The sequence below is a fragment of the Dryobates pubescens genome, chromosome 8, assembly GCF_014839835.1.
Source record: "Dryobates pubescens isolate bDryPub1 chromosome 8, bDryPub1.pri, whole genome shotgun sequence".
Taxonomy (NCBI): domain Eukaryota; kingdom Metazoa; phylum Chordata; class Aves; order Piciformes; family Picidae; genus Dryobates; species Dryobates pubescens.
This window is the reverse complement of record NC_071619.1, coordinates 41,826,253-41,849,172: the sequence shown is the minus strand read 5'-3', so window position 1 is coordinate 41,849,172 and position 22,920 is coordinate 41,826,253. Positions and strand designations below refer to the sequence as shown.

Below are 22,920 nucleotides of genomic sequence, written 5' to 3'. Positions count from 1 at the left end.
CTGGTTAGGTTGGGTACCTCAGCAGATTCAAAAGAGTTCAGTCAAGCTGTTAATTAGCAGCTACTTCAGAGTGACATTCTCTCCACATACTCCTCCAAGAAAGAAGTGGGGAGCAATTAGTTAATTTTACTCTCTAACCAAACCTGGCATAGCATACAAATGGGTTTGACTTGTACCTGTCTTGCAGTAGGGAGCAGTCAAGGTGTTAAGTGTGTTGTTCTCTTGTTGGCTTGTTCCATCTTGGCCCTTCATTCTCCCTGTGAGCAGAGGCTGAGGGAGCTGGAGTTGTTTAGCCTGGAGAAGAGGAGGCTCAGGGGAGACCTTCTTGCTGTCTACAACTACCTGAAGGGAGGTTGTAGCCAGGTGGGGGTTGGTCTCTTCTCCCAGGCAACCAGCACCAGAACAAGAGGACACAGTCTCAAGCTGCACCAGGGGAAGTTTAGGCTCGAGGTGAGGAGAAAGTTCTTCCCAGCAAGAGAGATTGTTCATTGGAATGTGCTGCCCAGGGAGGTGGTGGAGTCACTGTCCCTGGAGGTGTTTAAGAGGGGATTGGATGTGGCACTTGGTGCCATGGTTTATTTAGTCATGAGGTCTTGGGTGAGAGGTTGGACTTGATGATCTCTGAGGTCTTTTCCAACCTTATTGATTCTATGATTCTTGTAGGCACAAGAAATCTGGGTATAAACTAGTAGTAGTCTTCTTCCTGCAGTGTTCAGGAGGAAGGAATTCTTGCTTTGTACTGCTGGATTGACACTAAAAGAAGACAGCTGGGTAGGCAATTCCATTATGGATGATTAGCACATGGGAGAAGAAAGAGCACTAGGCTAACTTGTTTGGAGACTGCTACCATTACATCGTTAATCATCTAGTTATGTACCATCTTATACAGTGCTGGTGTGAGCCATGGTAGGGCCACAAAGGTGATGAGGGGACTGGAGCCTCTCTCTTGCAAGGAGAGACTGAGAGACCTGGGGCTATTTAGTCCAAAGAAGAAGAGACTGAGAGGGGACCTCATTAATGCTTATCAATATGTAAAGGGTCATGGTCAAAAGGATGGGACTGGTGATAGGGGATGGTGGCCAGTAATAGAACAATGGGCACAAACTAGAACAAAGGAGGTGTCACTTAAACATGAGGAAAAAATATTTCCTTTGAGGGTGCCAAAGCCCTGGAAGAGGCTGCCCAGAAAAGTTGTCTGGAGTCAGAGTCTGCTCTGGAGACTTTGAAAACCTGCCTGGATGAGTTCCAGGCAAATGTGCTTTAGCAGAGCAGGGTGAACTAGAACTCTCTGGAGGCCCATTTCAACCTCTAGAGAAACACAAGATGTGAAACAGTTAAATGTGGACGCTTCCTTAGTGTATTGGAAGTTTTATCCACTCCATGAAAATAAACCCTGGTAACTTTTGTCTAGAAGCAAGGACCTCTGCCTGCTGAAGGCAGCAAGGTAGATGGGGATGGCCTAAGGAGATCAAGGCTAAGTTGGGCAATGGCTTGATCTCCTTCATTGTCTCCCTTCTGCAAACCCATGAGTTGCTCATCAGCTAATCGCTGGGGTTTCAAGTGAATGGCATTGTAGGGTGAAGCACCATCCAGTTGTGTTTGGCTTTAAGTGCTCCGCTTGAAGAGTGACAATTGAGGAATGCATTAGGTGCTTATAATGCAAGTCACTGCAGGCAGTGACATGAAAGTCTTGGGGCTGCAGCTTTATCAGTGAAGCCAAGCCAAGGCTTGCCTTATCAGTGCAGGCTTTCACTAACAAGGTGGCTGCCATAATGGAAAAACTTAGAAGGGCAAGGCATGACTGCAAACACCAAGTGGTTTATCTTGAATATGCTTTTTTCTTAATACTTCTGTCCTGCAGTTCCTAAAAGCTTTTTCTTTTGAAGCTGAATCTCATAAAATCATTAAGGTTAGAAGATATCTCTCTGAGCATCAAGTCCAAAAACCCCTCTAAACTATGTGTTTTGAAGCCCTCCAGGGATGCTGGCTCCCTGGGCAGCCTGTTCCAATGCTTGACCACTCTTTCAGTGAAGAACTTCCTTCTACTATCCTACCTAAATCTTCCCTGGTGCAACTTGAGGCTATTTGCTGTCACTTGTTACTTGGGAGAAGAGATCAACACCCACCTCACTGCAACCTCCTTTCAGGGACTTGTAGAGAGTGAGTGAGAAGGTTTCATGTCGGACTCCTTTTCTCCAGGCTAAACAACCCCAATTTCCTCAGCTGCTTCTCAACAGACCTGTTCTCCAGACTCTTCACCAGTTTTCTTGCCCTTAGAATTATAGAATCAATAAGGTTGGAAAAGACCTCAGAGATCATTAAGTCCAACCTGTCACCCAACACCTCATGACCACTAAACCATGGCACGAAGTGCCACGTCCAATCCCCTTTTGAACACCTCCAGGGATGGTGACTCCACCACCTCCCTGGGCAGCACATTCCAATGGCTAACAACTCTTTCTGGGAAGAACTTTCTCCTCACCTCAGGCCTAAACTTCCCCTGGTGCAGCTTGAGACTGTGTCCTCTTGTTCTGGTGCTGCTTGCCTGGGAGAAGAGACCAACCCCCAAACCTTCTCTGGACCTACTCCAGCACTCAATGTCTTCTTGTAGTGAGGGGCCCAAAATGGACTCTAGCTATTCATATGTATCTTTCTGTCTTTTTTGTTGCTCATGTTCATACTAGGAAGGCAGGGCTTTGCTGCTTTCTGTCTTCAGTCTTCTTCCCAAAAGCCAAACTGTGCCAGAGGACTGATGCTTTGAAAGAGGCAGGCAACCACTACCGGAACAAGAGGACACAGTCTCAAGCTACACCAGGGGAAGTTTAGGCTGGAGGTGAGGAGAAAGTTCTTCCCAGAAGGAGTAATTGGCCATTGGAATGTGCTGCCCAGGGAGGTGGTGGAGTCACCATCCCTGGAGGTGTTCAAGAGGGGATTGGATGTGGCACTTGGTGCCATGGTTTAGTTAGTCATGAGGTGTTGGGTGACAGGTTGGACTCGATGATCTCTGAGGTCTCTTCCAACCTTAATGATTCTATGATTCTAAATTCTTTTCCCATTTTGATGTATTCTTTGTGCTGTCATCTTTGTAGAAACTTTGCTTTGCTGCTGCTGAGGTTATTTTCTCATGGTTGTGATGGTTAAGAAAAGTACTGAAACAATCCCTTGTAACTGAAATCCTTCTTTTTATACATAGGCAACTCACAAATGGGTGCTACCATAGTAGATGCATTGGATACTCTCTATATCATGGGCCTGCATGATGAATTCAGAGAAGGACAAGAGTGGATTGACAAAAATCTTGATTTCAGTGTGGTGAGTACAGCTTGCCCTGATGTTTCTGTAGGCCTTTCAACCGTGCTCCTCCTGTGGGGAGACGGAAGTCTTTCAGGTGGAGGTTAAAAGCTTATGATTGAAGGGATCAGATGTAAGCTTCAGTGAAGCTCTTGGTGTTTATAACTTCATTTTGAAGAAAACCAACCACACTCGAACCCTTTCACATTTTAATTATCCAGATACATGTGTGTTGGATAATGGAAGAAAGGGAGAGTGGGGTCAGTGGGAACCAGCACAGCCTCAGAAATGAAGGCAGAAACATGAAGCTTTATGAGCCGAGAGCAGTTGGAAATAGCTGTGAAAGACAATTTCTGCCCACCACTCATGGTGTGTGATTTAATAACACAGTTTTTACTCTCATGTCCTTAAGAGCTTTTAAGATGAAGTCCACTTGAGTTGTCTTAGTTTGCCTACAGTTTCTGAGTGTATTGCAAGGGCTTCCTAGGTGGTGGTACAGCCTCTGTCGTTCTTCATGTGTGCAGAGTTTGGATGTTTTAAATGAATAAATGGCTCTATTTTTTCATTTTATATCTATTTAATTTGTACTAATCAATGTGTTCTTATTAGCACATTTGAGACTGTCCCAGACTCTCTGACAGAATTTGTGGTTTGCACTTTGTGGTTCCAAAGAGATTGGTTTATGTTTTTTCAGTCAGCAATGCACAAACTGAAATGCAGGTGTCCAGGCAGAGCTCAGCAGATGCTCACTGTTGTTTTTATCTGAAATCCTCCATTTCAGAAATTATTTGTTTGGGGTTTGTTGTTGGGGGTTTTTTTGCCTTTTGTTGTATATGTTGGCAAACATGAAAGAAATTGTGCTTTGCTTTTTGCAGCCGGTGCCAGATGATTACTCAGTCTAAAACTAAAGATTCTAAACAGATCACAGGCAATGTGATCATAGTGGTACCATGATGACATTCAACTATGTTACTTCCATAACTTTTGTCTGATTTGAGGCAACCTCAGTGTGAATTTGCAGAATTAATGTAGGACTTGGGTGGAAGAAATGTACAAGACCCACTGAGGTTCAATCACAGTTTCCTATGTATCAAAAAACCATTAATGAATTGTCTTATATATACATCAGACTGCAGTAATTCCCTTATGTAGTTTGAAGTTCATAAACAACTGCATGAATTTGTTCCTTTTGGATTCTTTTACTGGGAAATAGAAATCATTGCTTTCAGTCTCCAGTTTGGTGTGTGATTGATCACTGTAATAGGTATTAAGGGGAACTGGGCGCTGCATTGTTGATAGCTTTCTGGATCGCTTCTGTGGGGATGAAAACATATGATTGAGTAAAAACCTGCATTTGGGAGTGTGTCAGACTTTGGTCTTTCATCATCAGTGCTGTCTGAGGAAATCTTTAAAGTATTCTGAAAGGTTTAATATGTGTAGAGTTCATTTGTTTTGGACACAGGCACCACAGGTGCCATCAAAATAGCGTGAGAGGAAAGACAAAACCATCATTTCAGCTGTGTGCTAATTTGTGGCTTGGCTTGTAAGCAGGGTGCATTGGAGTGACTTTTCTTGGAGAAGTCTCCCTTACCTCAAAGTCTTCTCTTAGAACTGCATTTCTGTGTCTAATAGGGTGAATGAAGAGAAGTCTATGGGAGAGACATATGGGCTTTATGCAGGTAAAGGAGTGAACAGGGGGCAGAAATATGTTAAAACTGTCTTGTTCCTCTTAGTTTTTGCAATGGGATAAAATGAGTCAAAAGATAAAAGTGAATTTAGCCCAAGGATATTATTATGAAGACAGCCCAAGGATATTATTATGAAGACAAGGATATTATGAAGGTAAAGGAGTGGATAAGGGGCAGAAATATGTTAAAACTGTCTTGTTCCTCTTAGTTGTTCAATGGGTTAAAATGATTCAAAAGATAAGAGTGAATTTAGCCCAAGGGTATTATTATGAAGACAGGCAATAAAATGGTTTATTCTCTTAAGTTTCTCAGTGGTCTTGCTGTATTTTTGTCATAATATTAAATACATGAAAGCTACTCTTAGACAGAGCTTTGGAGCTCTGAATTGGAGGCTACACCTTGGTAATTCAGCACATTATAGGAATTCTCTTGGTATTCTACTTGATCCTGTAAACCTACACTTAAATGTGAGAGAAAAGATCACAGTATCACAGTATTACCAAGGTTGGAAGAGACCTCAAAAATCATCGAGTCCAACCTGTCACCACCAACCTCATGGTGAATGCTGAATCATGGAAATGTGCAGTCCTTGCCTTCTTTCCCACCATCCCTGTAGTGGTTTGAGCCTTAACTGGGACTTAAGAGCTCAGCTGGGGGCAAGGCTGAGAATCCCTCCCCTGCTCCCCCCTCCTCCCTCCCAACAAAGAGAGGAAAAAAGAAAGGGAAGGAGCAAATCCACTAAGAAATAATTTGGAGTTGGCTTGGAAGTAGAGAGGTAAAGAGTTTTCTTCAAACAATATATATATATGTGTGTATATATATGTAACAATAACAGGTAAGGTTCACAAGGGCAAGGAACAAGGATGGATGGGAGCGGAAAAAAAGGAACAATACAAAACCAGTCTGTCTTTGAAGAGGCACAGAGGCAGCAGGGAGAAGGATCAGGCCCAACCACATGGCAGAGAAAGCAGGAAGGCAGCTGCAGTAGCTCTTGTCCAGGAAAGGCAGGAGCCAAAAAGAGAACTAATGGCTGCAGTGTCCTCCCTTTTATACCCTAGCTGGGCAGGGAGGGGGATTGGAACAGACTCAGGTTCCCAGCGGGAAAACGCCCTGCAGGGAGGGCAAAGCACTCGCAAGCCCTCTGCCCTGTTCCCGAAAGAACTTCAGTTGCACTTGGAGAGCAGGAGGAAAAACTAATCTGATTTTTAAAAACAATCAATTGAAGCTGTAACTAGGATGATCTCTTGGTGTCTTGAAGAAGTCTGCAGGAATTACAGTGTGGATCTAGCTATCAAAACAGTACAAATTCTTGTGTGCAGGTTGGTTGGGGATACATACTTGCCTCTGCCTTATTTCTGTCTTCTTTGATTAGAGTGCTGGTTACTGACTCTCTCTTTCTGCTCTAGAATTCTGAAGTGTCTGTGTTTGAAGTCAATATTCGCTTCATTGGTGGTCTCCTGGCAGCATACTACCTTTCAGGACAAGAGGTAAGGAGGCTGGAAGGCATTTATGAAGTGTAATGTATTTTAGCCAATGTTGCAATGTGTACTCTTGGTTTCTCAACAGTCCCCCTCACAAAAATGCTGCACAATCTTCTTACCATTTTGTCTCGGTCCGGAGAGGGCAAGAGCCTCAGTTCTTCTGAATATTCCCCTGTTGTGAAATGAGAGGCACAAACCAGGCCAAAACATCAACAGCTAGGCTATTGATTACATAAATAAAGTGAATGTATCAGAAGGGGAAGGAGAGAAAATAGAGAGAGAGAAGAGAGAGAGAGAGAGAAGAGGAATTATATTACCACACCCCTCATCCCCTCAAGACAGTTTGAGTCTGTGGAGGAAAGGTGCTGCAGGAGATGTTTGGTCTGTAGAGCAAGGGTGCTGAGGCTTTGGCTGGAGAAGAGAGGTGGTCCTCTGAGCAGCTTCTTCAGCTCCATGAGTTGCAGCAGGCAGAACTTAGGACACGGAGAGAGGGTTTAGTCTGTTTCTTCCAGGCTCCATGGCCTCTTTTCTCCAGAGCAGCCTTGTCCTGGGCTTTTCCTGCTCTCCTGCTTTCCTTCTCAGCGGCATTGTCCTTCTCCTGTGTTTTCCTTCATCTGTGTTTTCGGTTCTCTGTTTTTCTTCTGCCAAGCCAGTAGTTGCTCAAGTCTTTTATACAGTTTTTAGTCCTTAGCTATGTGTCCAAGTATTGTCCTTCAGGAATTCAGGGGCCAGGAAATCCTCCTTAGGTAAATATCCAGGTATGATTCCCCAGGAAATCTTTCTGTGCATTCCTGTGTGTTTGGGCAGGGGTCTGGATGGGGGGGGGGGTGTGCTCTGCCTCCTCCTTCTCCATCTACCTGCCCACACACTCATTACACATGAGGAAACAGGTGGTGAATCCATTGTCTCACCTTTCCAGGGTACTTGATGGGTGGAGATTATCTTGTCTTATGCATATTCCCGAAGGTGGCCTTGGTTCATTGTTGTCAGGCCAGCTGTGGTCCAGTGTTATCTTTGCACCTTCCAAGAGTCATTCCAGTGGCTCTGCCCAACACACATCAGCTATTTGTCTGGGCAAGCAGCAAGTGATTTTATCTTTGTTGAGTCACACCAGGAGAGACAAGCTTTTAGTCTCTCACGCATTTTCTTAGTGATAAACTGAAAAATATCAAACCAGTTCTGTCCCAGTTCTGAAACTTCTCTTAAAAAAGATGGGAGACTTAATGCTTCTGAATGCTTATGCAGAGACATGCTGAGGCTGAAGGCATGCATATACCTAAAGACTTGCAATCGTGGTCCTCTTTGGTCTAGTAGTGACATTGCTGTGACCTATTCACATATTATGACAAGGTGGAGCCTGACCCAACCTACAGATTAACTCCTAGCTTTTTGCTTGTTTTTTTTTCTTTCTCATATCTTATCAGCTACTTGTCTTTTGGTCTATTGCCCATGTCTTTCACTTCTTTGGTGTTATCCTTTGTTTTTCATGTGCCATCTGTAGCTTGCTACCTGAAATGTTAGGCTTCCAGCTGTATTTCACGGCTCAAGGTTTCGTATGCTTTCAGGTGTTCATATTACAGAATTACAGAATTAACCAGGTTGGAAAAGACCTTTGAGATCATCAAGTCCAACCTATCACCCAACACCATCTCATCAACTAAACCATGGCACCAAGTGCCTCATCCAGGCTCTTCCTAAACACTTCCAGGGATGATGACTCCACCACCTCCCTGGGCAGCACATCCCAATGGCCAATCTCTCTTTCAGTGAAGAATTTCTTCCTCACCTCCAGCCTAAACCTCCCCTAGCACAGCTTTGAGACTGTGTCCTCTTGTTCTGGTGCTGGTTGCCTGGGAGAAGAGACCAACCCCCTCCTGGCTACAACCTCCCTTCAGGGAGTTGGAGACAGCAAGAAGGTCTCCCCTGAGCCTCCTCTTCTCCAGGCTAAGCAACCCCAGCTCCCTCAGCCTCTCCTCACAGGGCTGTGCTCAAGGCCTCTCCCCAGCCTCATTGCCCTTCTCTGGACACGTTCAAGTCTCTCAATGTCCTTCTCAAACTGAGGGGCCCAGAACTGGACACAGGACTCAAAGTATGGCCTAACCAGTGCAGAGTGCAGGGATACAATGACTTCCCTGCACCTGCTGGCCACACTATTCCTGATACAGGCCAGGATGCCATTGGCCTTCTTGGCCACTCATGGAAACACACCTCTGCCTTTCTCTACTCTCTCTCTCACTCTGCTACCATTCAGTCCAGAGCTCCTCCCTCCAGCATGCTGTGGGTGCTGAACTGGCATTACGAATTTGCTTTCATTGCATAACCTCTCCTCGACCCTACATTGTGAAGGTCCCTGTGTTATCCTTTGGTCAGATATTATTCCTAAAAAAGACCTGAAACAACTCAGAAAATACTCAGTGGCAACAGGCAGAATATGTATCTTCCTCCCTTGTTTAGGGAAGCACTACATGCATCTCAACATGATCAGAAGGATTTTAAGGCTGCAGCCCTAAAAACAACCAGGAGAAAAACCTGTGATTGTTGGTTCTTTAGGCCTTTGGCATCATCTTAGAATCTGTTAATTATCCTTTTGTAGGAGTGTTTTTGGAAAAAGAGCTTAGTTGCAAAGCAAAACCCCAGTGCATGGCTTGAAAAAACAGTGCTAATTTATTGTTCATCAAGTACTATAGCTTCACCTGCTCCACTGTCCACAGTCTCCAAGCCCTGCCTGTCTGCAGAGAGATCAGCTACAAGCAGTCCTTGCTGCTACAGTGATTGACATGGTCTGTTGTTAGGAAGCATAGAGCAAAGGAGAAGCACACATTTTTGACCTTCTCTTCCCTTTACAGTATCACAAAGGTTGGAAGAGACCTCAAAGATCATCGAGTCCAACCTGTCACCACAGACCTCATGACTAGACAAGGGCACCAAGTGCCACATCCAATCCCCTCTTGAACACCTCCAGGGGTGGTGACTCCACCACCTCCCTGGGCAGCACATCCCAATGACGAATGACTCGCCTGGTGAAGAACTTTCTCCTCACCTCCAGCCTAAACTTCCCCTGGCACAGCTTGAGACTGTATCCCCTTGTTCTGGTGCTGGTTGCCTGGGAGAAGAGACCAACCCCTTCCTGGCTACAACCACCTTTCAGGTAGTTGTAGAGGGCAATGAGGTCACCCCTGAGGCTCCTCTTCTCCAGGCTAAACAATCCCAGCTTCCTCAGCCTCTCCTCATAGGGCTTGTGCTAGCAGCAAGCTTTTCTCTGCTTCCAGGATCTCTTGGGCTTAGGTCTTCCATCAGTTTCCTCACAGCTTGGTGAATGTTTTGCCCTCATGGAGTGATCCTGTTCCCCTTTGGGTTGCTGTAGCACCTCTTCAGGAAGATAGCCTTTGTAGCAGCTATCACTTGTGTCAGGATCAGCCCAAATATTTATTCAAGGAAGCTTTTGAATTTCATCTAGGTCAGTGTTATTAACCTACCAGCTTTCTTCTGAAGGTCCCCAGAACAGAAATTGTCTTTTGCTGTTGTACAGAAGCAAGGAAAAAATCCTTGACTTCTTGTTTCTGTAGCAGAGCAGTTTCATGGAGAGCAGTCTAAGCTGCATGTGCCTTTCAGCTTGTGCCAAGCAGCAGCTGAAGGAGCTAAGCTGGAATCTGTAGTAGCAGTCATGGTAGTTTCTACTGCAGTGCAGGTGACCTCAACAGTATCTTGATGGTTGCTTCTTTGCCAGAAATCCCTATTTCTGTTACTTGGAGCTCAGATCACATTAAATGCTTCCCTAAGGTCACTGATGCCTTACAATCATAGAACTGTTTTGTTTGGAAGGGAACTTTAAGATCAGAGCCCAAGCATTATCTAACTCTACCAAGTCTGGTGCTAAAACTTGTTTCTCAACACCCCCTGCATCTCTGTGTCTTTGAAAAACCTCCAGGCATGGGGATTCAACCAGCTCCCTGGGGAGTCTTTTCCAGTGTTTGAGAACCCTTTCAGTGAAGAAATTTCTTCTAATACCCAGCCTAAATGCCCTGGTTGAACTTGAGGCTGTTTCCTCTCATCCTGTCACTTCCTCCTGGGGAGAAGAGACCAACACCCACCTTGCCACAACCTCCTTTCAGGGAGTTGTGCTTATTAAACTGTGCTTCAGTAGCTGTAATCTCTAAGTAACTAAATCTCTAAATAGGAAGTGCGAAATTCATTGTGCCTCTACTCAGTCGGGAGCTACTAATTAACTATTTTTGGAGGTACAGGTTTTAGGAGAGTTGCTCAACAGAGGGTTGCTGGGAGGCATGCTGTGAGAACTAGGCACTGCTTTTCTGCAGCCCAGGTTGTGATAGAAAGGACACACTTGTTCATCTGGATCAAAAAGGGAAGTATGAGCACAGAATCACAAAGTGGTAGGGATTGGAAGGGGTAGTAAGCTGTGAGAACTACAAGTTTTTCTGCCTTCTGAGTTCACAGGCACCACTGTGCTTCCTCTTTCCCATCTGCAAAATGGAGTTAACAGGTCAAATTAGCATGCTGACAGGAAAATGGGGAATGACTTCTTACTGAAATTGAACCAGCCTGGTTCTCAGTAATCCCTGCAACAATCCTTTAACTTCTGTAGGAACAGCACAGGCAGGTCAATATGCACCAGGGGGGGACTGTGACATGGTAAATAATGGAACAGAGAGAGGTGGAGATGGAAGGTGCTGGAGCAGGTCCAGAGAAGGACAACAAAGCTGATGAAGGGTATGAAGAACAGGTTGTCTGAGGAGCAGCTGAGGGAACTGGGATTGTTTGGCCTGGAGAAAAGGAGGCTGAGGGGGAGATGATCTCCCTCTCTACAACCCATTCAAAGGAGGTTGGAGTGATGTGGGTGTTCATCTCTTCTCCCTGGTAGCAAGTGATAGAACAAATGGAAATGGCCTCAAACTGCCCCAGGTAAGGTTTAGATTGCATATTAGAAGAAACTTCTTCACTGAAAAGGTTCTCAACCACCAGGGCAGGCTGCCCAGGAAGGTGGTTGAATCCCCATCCTGGGAGGTGTTTCAAAGACACAAGAGATGAGGTGCTGAGGTAGGTGCATGGTTTGGCACCACACTTGGCAGAGTTACAAAATGGTTGGACTTCACGAACTGAAAGGTCTTTTCCAACCAAAATGATTCTGTGATTCCAATACAGTGTTCCTTGTCTGTAGCTGATTTATTGATACAATCAGATGAACAGCTTATTGGTTTAATTTTGTGGAACAAAGATATTTATCACAGTCTCACAGTATCACTAAGGTTGGAAGAGACCTCAGAGATCATCAAGTCCAACCTGTCACCACAGATCTCATGACTAGGCCATGGCACCAAGTGCCACATCCAATCCTCTCTTGAACACCTCCAGGGATGGGGACTCCACCACCTCCCTGGGCAGCACATTCCAAAGGCTAACAACTCTCTTGGTGAAGAACTTTCTCCTCACCTCCAGCCTAAACTTCCCCTGGTGCAGCTTGAGACTGTGTCCTCTAGTTCTGGTGCTGGTTGCCTGGGAGAAGAGACCAACCCCTTCCTGTCTACAGCCACCTTTCAGGTAGTTGTAGAGGGCAATGAGGTCATCCCTGAGCCTCCTCTTCTCCAGGCTAAACAACCCCAGCTCCCTCAGCCTCTCCTCACAGGGCTGTGCTCAAGGCCTCTCCCCAGCCTTGTTGCCCTTCTCTGGACACGTTCAAGTGTCTCGATGTCCTTCTTAAAGTGAGGGGCCAACAACTGGACACAGGACTCAAGGTGTGGCCTAACCAGTGCTGAGCACAGGGCACAATGACCTCCCTGCTCCTGCTGGCCACACTGCTCCTGATACCGGCCAGGATGCCATTGGCCTTCTTGGCTGCCTGGGCACACTGCTGGCTCATGTTTAGGCAGGTGTCAATCAGCTCCCCAGGTCCCTCTGCGTTTGGCAGCTCTCAGCCACTCTGACCCCAGCCTGTAGCTCTGCATGGGGTTGTTGTGGCCAAAGTGCAGCACCTGGCACTTGGACTTATTAAATGCCATGACATTGGACTCTGCCCATCTGTCCAGTCGGTCAAGGTTCCTCTGCAGAGCCCTTCAGCCCTCTAACTGACCAACATCTGCTCCTAACTTGGTGTCATCTGCAAACTTGCTGATAACTGACTCATTCCCCTCATCCAGATCATCAGTGAAGATATTGAACAGGATGGGGCCCAGCACTGATCCCTGGGGGACGCCACTGGTGACTGGCCACCAGCCAGATGTGGCACCATTCACCACCACTCTGTGGGCTCAGCCTCCAGCCAGTTCCTAACCCAGCTCAGAGTGCTGCAGTCCAAGCCACGAGCTGACAGCTTAGCCAGCAGTTTGCTGTGGGGGACGGTGTCAAAGGCCTTGCTGTAGTCCAGGCAGACCACATCCACAGGCCTCCCCACGTCCACCAGATGGGTCACCTGAAAAAGAACATTAATAATTTACTGTATTTATCTTTGGCAGCCTCACTTACAAAATAATTGTTTTACACTATTTTCTTTCCCATTTTTATAGAAATCATCAACATGACCAGTCTTTCTGGGCAGCATTATAATATAATTCACATGGCCAAATCCAGCCAGAAATCCCATTTCAAATGGAGAGCAAGGGCTATTAAGTACCTGATACAGTTAATCAAACTAATCTTTTCCAGAAAGCTGGCAGGCAGCATCTCTTCCCTTCAGGGAGACTCCATAGTGAAATTATGTTGTATATGCCAATGAATGTCCCAACACCTGGCCTAAATCTATGAATGATAGACCTTTAATCAAGGCAATATATTTTGTCAGCTGGTTTCACAGAAGTCTTTACTGTGCCTGTGAAGGAGATTATCTCAATTAAGTTTTCAAAGGCTTAAAACCTCAGAAGAGAGTACAGCATTTGTACATCCTGCTCAGGGAAGATGAGACTTGAGTTGGTTGCCAGCTCACCAGTCTCTAACAAGGCAGAGCCTGGGAAAAAAAAGAGCTTTTTCTTTCTTGAATTTTAAAGTGTTCTTACATGTTGGGTATTGACCCTGCTTGCTTCAGGGCAGATTGTAATCCTGATGCAGTTCCTCAAGGCTTTCATTAGACATTTTCTTGACTGACAGATGACACTTTGGTGTAATTTGTTGCTGTGTCTTGGCACTGCTCCCAAAAAAGGAGAAAGGGAGTGGAAGACTGACTTCACTGCACTAAGTTTGACTGGAAGTCGATTAACCAGTTGGTGTAATGTGATTTAAAGTGGTGGGAATAAGGGGCAAGCTGTTTTAGCAGTGAGGAATCATAGAATCATAGAATCAGCCAGGTTGGAAAAGACCTCAGTGATCATCAAGTCCAACCTGTCACCCAACACCTCCTGACAACTAAACCATGGCACCAAGTGCCACATCCAATCCCCTCTTGAACCTCTCCAAGGATGGTGACTCCACCACCTCCCTGGGCAGCACATTCCAGTGGCAAATTACTCTTTCTGTGAAGAACTTTCTCCTTACCTCCAGCCTAAACTTCCTCTGGTGCAACTTGAGACTGTGTCCTCTTGTTCTGGTGAATGCAAGAACTATGCAGTGATAGCCATGCTTAAAACTTGCTCCAGCTATGTTCTGTCACAGGGTGCAAAAGCTGTGAAAGAGGTCATTTGTAACTACTTGTGTGCCCTGTATCCCCTGATAACCTGGCTCCACCTTCAGTAGTTTGACAGTCATACTGGTGCCAACCTGCACCAGTGACAGCAGGCACAGTACCTTGGATCATCTGCCTCACAAGGAAAGGCAGAGAGAGCTGGGACTGTGTAGCCAGGAGAGGTGGAGACCGAGGAGGGAATCTCATTAATGCTTATCGATATCTAAAGGGTGAGTGTCAGGAGGATGGGTCCAGACTCTTCTCAGTGGTGTCCAGTGACAGGACAAGGAGCAATGGACACAAAGTGGAACACAGGAGGATTCACATAAACAGAAGGAAAAACTGCTGTCCTGTGAGGGTGGTGGAGCAGTAGACCAGGCTGCTCACAAAGGGTGTAGAGCCTTCATCTCTGGAGCCATGCCAAACCTGCTGGACATGCTTCTGTGTGATTTACTCTAGGTGATCCTGCTCTAGCAGTGGGGGTTGGAGTAGTTTACAACCTCTTACATTCTGTTATTGTCATGATTATTCTTCCACTTGTGTTTCTACACATCCTTTGGAGAACATTATCATCAGAAGTTTGCACCACACCAACAGTGTGACTTAAACATGAATAGAATAGAATAGAATAGAATAGAATAGAATAGAATAGAATAGAATTAACCAGGTTGGAAAAGACCTTTGAGATCATCAAGTCCAACCTATCACCCAACACCATCTAATGAACTAAACCATGGCACCAAGTGCCTCATCATAGAATCAGTAAGGTTGGAAGAGACCTCAGAGATCATCAAGGCCAACCTGTCACCCAACACCTCAGGACTAACTAAGCCATGGCTTCAAGTGCCACATCCAATCCACTCTTGAACACCTCCAGGCACAGTGACTCCACCACCTCCCCGGGCAGCCCATTCCAATGGCCAATCTCTCTCTCTGTACAGAACTTCTTCCTAACCTCCAGCCTAAACCTCCCCTGGCACAGCCTGAGAATGTGTCCTCTTGTTCTGGTGCTGCTTGCCTGGGAGAAGAGACCAACCTCTGCCTGTCTACAACCTCTCTTCAGGTAGTTAAGAGACAGCAAGAAGGTCTCCCCTGGGCCTCCTCTTCTCCAGGCTAAGCAACCCCAGCTCCCTCAGCCTCTCCTCACAGGGCTGTGCTCGAGACCTCTCCCCAGCTTTGCTGCCCTTCTCTCTGGGCGCGTTCAAGAAGTCTGGCTCCATCCTCCTGGTAAGGTAGAGGATTGATAGCTATGCCTTCTGGAAGTATGCATAGGCAGACTGGGGGTGTATGACTCAGTCCAGATGTATCCCTGGAAGAAAGCTTTTTGCTTTGTAATTACATAAAGAAGTAGTCCTTAAGGTAGTTTGGAAATTACAGTTTATTTTGTGGGGATGATCAAATTGTTGCTCTACTGAGTCTGTCTGATTTTTGTTGTTTGTTTGCATGGCATAAAAGAATATCACTTTTGTCTTTCTGGCCTGGAGATGTCTCAATGAAGCTGTGGGAGTCTAGGGTGTTTATCTCACCATTTTCCAAAAGAAATGTCTGCTTTTTCCAAGTGCCTCACAGAATTTACGTAGCTACGAAGCTCTGGTGCTTACTAATTCATTGCTCATAGCTTTTGTTTGCCAACTAATTTTCCGAGAGAACACAGCCCTAATACATATATAGGTGAGATAAATATGTCTGTAAATCTGTGAAAACAGGACAATTCATCTGCTCTTTAACACCGCCCCCACAGCAAACTGCTGGCTAAGCTGTCAGCCCCTGGCTTGGACAGCAGCACTCTGAGCTGGGTTAGGAACTGGCTGGAGGCTGAGCCCAGAGAGTGGTGGTGAATGGTGCCACATCCAGCTGGCAGCCAGGCACTAGTGGTGTGCCCCAGGGATCAGTGCTGGGCCCTGTGCTCTTTAATATCTTCATTGATGATCTGGATGAGGGGATTGAGTCAGTCACCAGCAAATTTGCAGATGACACCAAGTTAGGAGCAGATGTTGATCTGTTAGAGGGCAGAAGGGCTCTGCAGAGGGACCTCGACCGACTGGACAGATGGGCAGAGTCCAACAGGATGGCATTCAACAAATCCAAGTGCCAGGTGCTGCACTTTGGCCACAGCAACCCCATGCAGAGCTACAGGCTGGGGTCAGAGTGGCTGAGAGCTGCCAAACAGAGAGGGACCTGGGGGTGCTGATTGAAATCTGCCTAAACATGAGCCTGCAGTGTGCCCAGGTGGCCAAGAAGACCAATGGCATCCTGGCCTGCATTAAGAATAGTGTGGCCATCAGGAGCAGGGAGGTCATTGTGGCCCTGGACTCTGCATTGGTTAGGCCACACCTTGAGTCCTGTGTCCAGTTCTGGGCCCCTCAATTCAAGAAGGACATTGAAACACTTGAAGGTGTCCAGAGAAGGGCAACAAGGCTGGGGAGAGGCCTTGAGCACAGCCCTGTGAGGAGAGGCTGAGGGAGCTGGGGTTGCTTAGCCTGGAGAAGAGGAGGCTCAGGGGTGACCTCATTGCCCTCTACAAATACCTGAAGGGAGGTTGTAGCCAGGAGTAAGTTGGTCTCTTCTCTCAAGCAACCAGCACCAGAACAAGAGGACACAGTCACAAGCTGCATGTAATGGGTTGGGGCAGATCCCCTCCCCACCACAGGCAGAAATAACGACTCAGGCAAACGGATTGCAAAAGTGATGAAAGTTTAAATAGGAAAACAATAACAAACAACAATGAAAGTTTTACAGAGACCCACAAGCACCATGACAAAGAGAGAGATCCCAGAACATACCCAAGAACATCCCATCCCCACCTGGGGGTACACCCAACCCCCCCAGGGCTCTTTCTTCCCCCCCCCACCCAGCCTTGGGCCTGAGCAGGCCCAAGGGAGGCGGCTCACGCCATGTTACCTAGGCAGCAGCAGGGGATGAAAGAGGAAGTGCAGACCCCGCATGGCCTTTTTATAGGGGTGCAGGGCATTATGGGAATGGAATACCTGGTCCCTGTGACCACCCCCTGGGCTGGGCCCACCCCTTGGGACCTCCCAGGTGTGGCCTGCGCAGTGGCATCTGGGCCAGCACCCAGCCTAAACCACGACACTGCACCAGGGGAGGTTTAGGCTGGAGGTGAGAGAACTTCACCGAGCGAGTCGTTGGCCATTGGAATGTGCTGCCCAGGGAGGCAGTGGAGTCACCATCCCTGGAAGGACTCAAGGTGGGATTGGATGTGGCACTTGGTGCCATGGTCTATTCATGAGGTCTGTGGTGACAGGTTGGACTTGATGATCTTTGAGGTCTCTTCCAACCTTGGTGAGTCTGTGATACTGTGAAAGCAAACAAACACTAGCCACGGTTTCCTCACTTTGACCAGGTGCGATGTGTCTTGCATCTGTCACTGTTTCAGGTCATGGTTTTGAAGGTGTAAATCTATCTAGTATTTAAAATTCTTTTTCTAGGCAGTCTGTGTTGGGTTTTTTTGCATCATAACCTGTCCTGTACCAGTGGGAGGAGGGAGGCTGTGTGTGTAATGAGTGCACAGGGTATGAAACAATACATAATTTCATCTCTGTTTACCTTCTTTTGGTAAAGGCAGATACAGTGTCAAGTGGACTGAGTCATGTCTGGCACAGCCTTGAGGGGAAATCAAGATGAATCTAAAATGGAAAGCTTGGCAGCACGTTCAGGAGAAAGAGGAGAAAAGAGTAACCAAGAGAAAGCAGAAACTGATGCAGTGCAAGCACAGAGCTGAAGGACATGGCAGAGCAAAATATATGGGAAAGGAAGTATTTCACATGAGTGGAGGGCAGGTTAGAAGGAGATATTACTGGAAATTAAAGCCAGTATCAAGAGATTGTAATCAGAGAAGGCAGTTTAGTTTCATTGCATAAAAAGGATTCTCACAACAGCACAAACAGCTTCATTACTTCAGAATCCTTTCGTAGGGTTCCTAATACATTTATTAACAAAAAGAAAAGGGAAAACAAAACAAACCCCAGAACAAGAACAGAAGAAAGAAAGGGCACCCAAAATTCATTGTAACCATTTGCTTTGCCTGGATGTGTTTGACTACAAAGGCATGTTGAGAAGCAGATATGCTAGGGTGGGTTGTAGGTCCTCAGTGTGCATTGGGGTGAGGATGTGTTTTCTCCTTGTCAGGTTTCCCAAGACTTTCCTCATACTCTTGTTCCTCAGAGCAAGCTGCTCAGAGAGATTGTGGAGCTTCCACCTCTGGAGGCATTCCAAACCCACCTGGCCATGTTCCTGGGTGGTTTACTCTGGCAGGGGGATTGGACTAGATGATGTTCAGAAGTCACTTCCAACCCCTACCATTCTGTGGTTCTGTGTGATTCTTTACAATTGTACTCTCACCAATACCTCCATGGTCCCTTGTGAAATCTTGTCTTCTTCAGGCCTTTATTCCTGCCCTGTCTTTCCTCCTGATGCCTTTTGTACTTTCCCTTCAGCTCCTATTCATGCTCCTTTAACTTATGCCTGCACTTCACCTTGTATGAAGGACTGTAAGCACTGTCTTTTGTCACTTCTGCTTCCCTGCTGGCAAAGCTCCATAGAGATCTTCTGTCCTTTGATGGCTCCTTTGGTTTAGTGATTGTAATTCAGATTCAGTTTTCTCTCTTCTCTTTCTCCTTTCATTTCCCCCCCAACCCCCTTCTTTAAATTAATCAGCAGCTCTTTCACTATTGGGAGAATATGTAAGCTAGGTCATAGAATCAATAGGGTTGGAAAAGACCTCAAAGATCATCAAGTCCAACCTGTCACCCAACACCTCAGGACTACTGAACCATGGCTCCAAGTGCCACGTCCAATCCCCTCTTGAACACCTCCAGGGATGGTGACTCCACCACCTCCCTGGGCAGCACATTCCAATGGCTAACAACTCTTTCTGGGAAGAACTTTCTCCTCACCTCCAGCCTAAACCTCCCCTGGCACAGCTTGAGACTGTGTCCTCTTGTTCTGGTACTGGTTGTCTGGGAGAAGAGACCAACACCCACCTGGCTACAACCTCCCTTCAGGTAATTGTAGACAGCAAGAAGGTCTCCCCTGAGCCTCCTCTTCTCCAGGCTAAGCAACCCCAGCTCCCTCAGCCTCTCCTCACAGGGCTGTGCTCCAGACCCCTCCCCAGCTTTGTTGCCCTTCTCTGGACACCTTCAAGTGTCTCAGTGTCCTTAAATTGAGGAGCCCAGAACTGGACACAGGACTCAAGGTGTGGCCTAACCAGTGCTGAGCACAGGGCACAATGACTTCCCTGCTCCTGCTGGCCACACTATTTCTGATGCAGGCCAGAATGCCATTGGATTTCATGGCCACCTGGGCACACTGCTGGCTCATGTTCAGCCTACTACCAATCAGTACCCCTAGGTCCCTTTCTGCCTGGCTGCTCTCCAGCCACTCTGTTGCCAGCCTGTAGCGCTGCATGATGCCAGATGTTGTCTGTGCTCTCACATTTGGTTTCCTGTAAGTGCCCTGTATGTGGCCAGGAAGGTCAATGGCATCCTGGGGTGCATGCAGAAGACTGTGGTTAGGAGGTTGAGGGAGGTTCTCCTTCACTTCTACTGTGCCCTTCTGAGGCCTCATCTGGAATACTGCACCCAGTTCTGGGCTCCTTAGTTCAAGAAGAACAAGGAACTACTGAGAGAGTCCAACAGGGGGCCACTAAGATAATGAGGGAACTGGAGCATCTCTCTTATGAGGAAAGGCTGGGAGAAAGGGGGCTGTTTAGCCTGGAGAAGAGCAAACTTAGCAAGGAATATTATTAATGCTTATCAGTACCTAAAGGTTGACTGTCAGTAGGATGGAGCCATGATGTCCAGTGACAGGACAAGGAGCAATGGACACAAACTGCAACACTGCAAGTTCCATGTATGTAAACAGAGGGAAAAGTCTTCCTTTTGAGGGATTTATCCTAGGTGGTCCTGCTCTAACAGAGGGGCTGGACTAGATGATCTTCAGAGGTCCCTTCCAACCCTGACTCTTCTGTGATTCTGTGACAATAGCTCTTGCAGCAAGAAGGAATCATTTGAAAAGAGCCTTTTCAAGACTCACTTTCATGCTTAGGCATGAGTGACTGCAGCTGCTGTGCTGTGCAAATTCCAGGCTGCTGACTTTAGTCCTGAGAAGATTTAGGATCATAGAGTTCTAAACAGTTGGAGGAGACCTCTAAGATCACCATGTCCAACCATTAGCTGGAGAAGAGGAGGCTCAGGGGAGACCTTACTGCTCTCTACAACTCCCTGAAGGGAGGCTGTAGCCAAGTGGGGGTTGGTCTCTTCTCCCAGGCAAGCAGCACCAGAACAAGAGGACACAGTCTCAAGCTGTGCCAGGGGAAGTTTAGGCTGGATGTTAGGAAGAAATTCTTCCCAGCAAGAGAGATTGGCCATTGGAATGTGCTGCCCAGGGAGGTGGTGGAGTCACCATCCCTGGAGGTGTTCAAGAGCGGATTGGACATGGCACTTGGAGCCATGGTTCAGTTAGTCCTGAGGTGTTGGGTGACAGGTTGGACTTGATGATCTCTGAGGTCTTTTCCAGCCCTATTGATTCTATGATTCTATGAATAGTTTATTTACAAAGATGATTAATCTGGCAGGTTAATACTGCTTGTGCAAGCGCAGTGCAGCTCACAGTGAAGGAGTCAGAAACTGGAAAAGCAGGAAAGATAAAGCACAGAAAATGCCAAGGCAGAAAGCAACTTTCCAATAATAATAATAGAAGAGAAAACAAACTCAGGATTTGCAGGAGTTTTGGCTTAGTGGTGTTTTATATCCTCCTGGAATGATCAGATCAAGGAGGCATATATCTGTATGCCAGATTTTCATTGGATTTGTTCAGAATGTTAAGTGATCTTGTGATGCTGTCTGACGAGTGTAAAGCATCTCAGATGTGAAGGCTCTTTAAAAATGGAGAATGTGAAACTTTCCTACTCAGATATGCATTGAACTCATGCCAGGGAGGCTGATACAGCTATTGAGGGGAATGGAAATGAGGCAGTTTAATTGAGACATTATCAGCCAGTGCCAGATAGTTTAAATGTCAGCACTTGGTCACCCATTGCACACCAAACTGCTGCATTTAGATACTCCAGAGCAAAAATTTCCAGCAGTGCTGCTAATAAGCTAATAAGAACAATCTTTCTCATGTAGATTGTTCAGAAGTGGTGTTAGGGTGAAACCAATGAATATTTCATTAAATTCTAAGATGCCTCAGTCCTCTGAGCTAGAGTCTTAGCATCTACTCTCCAGAAAAATTTGTCCAATGTTCTCTTTAATGTCCTTAGCAGTGATCTGGATGAGGGAACTCGGTGCACCCTCAGTGAGTTTGCAGATGGCACTAACTTGGGAGGGAGTGTTGATCTGCTCAAAGTTAAGAAGGCAAAGAGACCTGGAGAGACTGGATGGATGGGCTGAGGCCAGTTGTATGAGCTTCAACAAGACCAAGTGCTAGGTGCTGCACTTGGGTCAAAACAACAGCAGGAATGCTCCAGGGATGAGGAAGAGTGCCTGGAAAGCTGCCCAGCGAAGAAAGCCCTGGGGGAGCTGTTTGACAGATGGCTGAACATAAGCCAGCAAGTGTCCAGGTGGCCCCGAGGGCCAACAGCATCCTGGCTGGTGTCAGGATTAGTGTGTCCAGCTATAGAACCAAGGAAGTGATTGTCTACCTGGACTCAGCACTGGTGAGCTCACACATTGGTACTGGGTCCAGTTTTGGGGCCCTCCCTACAAGAAAGACTCTGAGGTGCTGGAGTGCATTCAAAGAAGGGCAAGAAAGCTGGTGATGGGTCTGGAGAACAGGTCATGAGGAGAGGCTGAGGGAGCTGGGGCTGTTTAGCCTGGAATAGAAGAGGCTGAGGGGAGACCTTCTCACTCTCTACCCTTGAAAGGAGGTTGGAGTGAGGTGGGGCTGGGTGTCTTCTCCCTAGGAACAAGTGAGAGGAGAAGAGGAAATAGTCTTAAGTTGCACCAGGGGAGGTTTAGATTTGCTATTAGAAGAAACTTCTTCCCTGAGAGGGTTCTCAAACACTGGAAGAGGATCTCCAGGAGAGATGGTTGAACCCCCATCCATGGAGGTACTTCAGAGATGTCCCTCAGCACCATATCACTGCATGGTTTAGCACTAGAGTTGGTAGAGTTAGTTAATGGTTGGACTCCACGATCTTGAAGACCTTTTCTAACTGAAATGATTCATTGAAAACAGCATTGGAACACTTCAGTCAAATAAAGATACTATCACTTAGTAATTCTGCTTGCATATCTTTTCCTGCTGATGGTAGAAAACCACCACAATATTTATTATCCCACATCTAAGAAGCAGAATTCAAACCTATAATCACTAACTTGCAAAATGCAAGTGGGGAAGGTTGAGGTCCAGTTGATGATGACTGTCCTGTCTGCATTTAACTGATGCAGGTTTTCCCCCTGTGTTCTTTTCCTCATCATTTTGATCAGCTAGGCATTTTAATGCTTTCCAGTGCAACTCCAGCTTAGGATCTAGCACTTAGGATAGTTTTTCTAGGCTGTGTAGTCCAGCTAGAGCAGTTGACAGGATGTGGTTTCCTGCTAATGCTTTACCTGTCTCTCTAGCCAGTATTCTCAAAAAACCAACCACCATGACCTTTATTTCCATCTCAGAACACTCTGGAGCCTGAGGGGAAAAAGGAGACGTGGTGACCTGGGTGTTTGGCTGGGCCTCTACAGTTCTGTGGGCTTCACTGAGCTTTTTGTTTAACAAGTAGAGTGCAGAGTACATTTGCAGCTTTTTTCCTTGCAGTCAGGAAAATTGTGATACACTGCATCAGAAACTTTTTACAAGTTAGAATACAGAATTAGCCAGGTTGGAAAAGACCTCAGAGATC

General features: G+C 46.5%; 1 protein-coding gene across 1 annotated transcript in view; it reads left to right on the top strand.

The window, feature by feature from the left end:
* MAN1A2 (mannosidase alpha class 1A member 2) overlaps positions 1–22,920 on the top strand; it is a 198,738-nt gene that overhangs the window by 80,837 nt on the left and 94,981 nt on the right. Inside the window, exons 4-5 of the mRNA XM_054163250.1 lie at positions 3,194–3,312; positions 6,386–6,466. Coding sequence (XP_054019225.1) covers positions 3,194–3,312; positions 6,386–6,466 — 200 coding nt within the window. The remainder of the gene's footprint in view (positions 1–3,193; positions 3,313–6,385; positions 6,467–22,920) is intronic.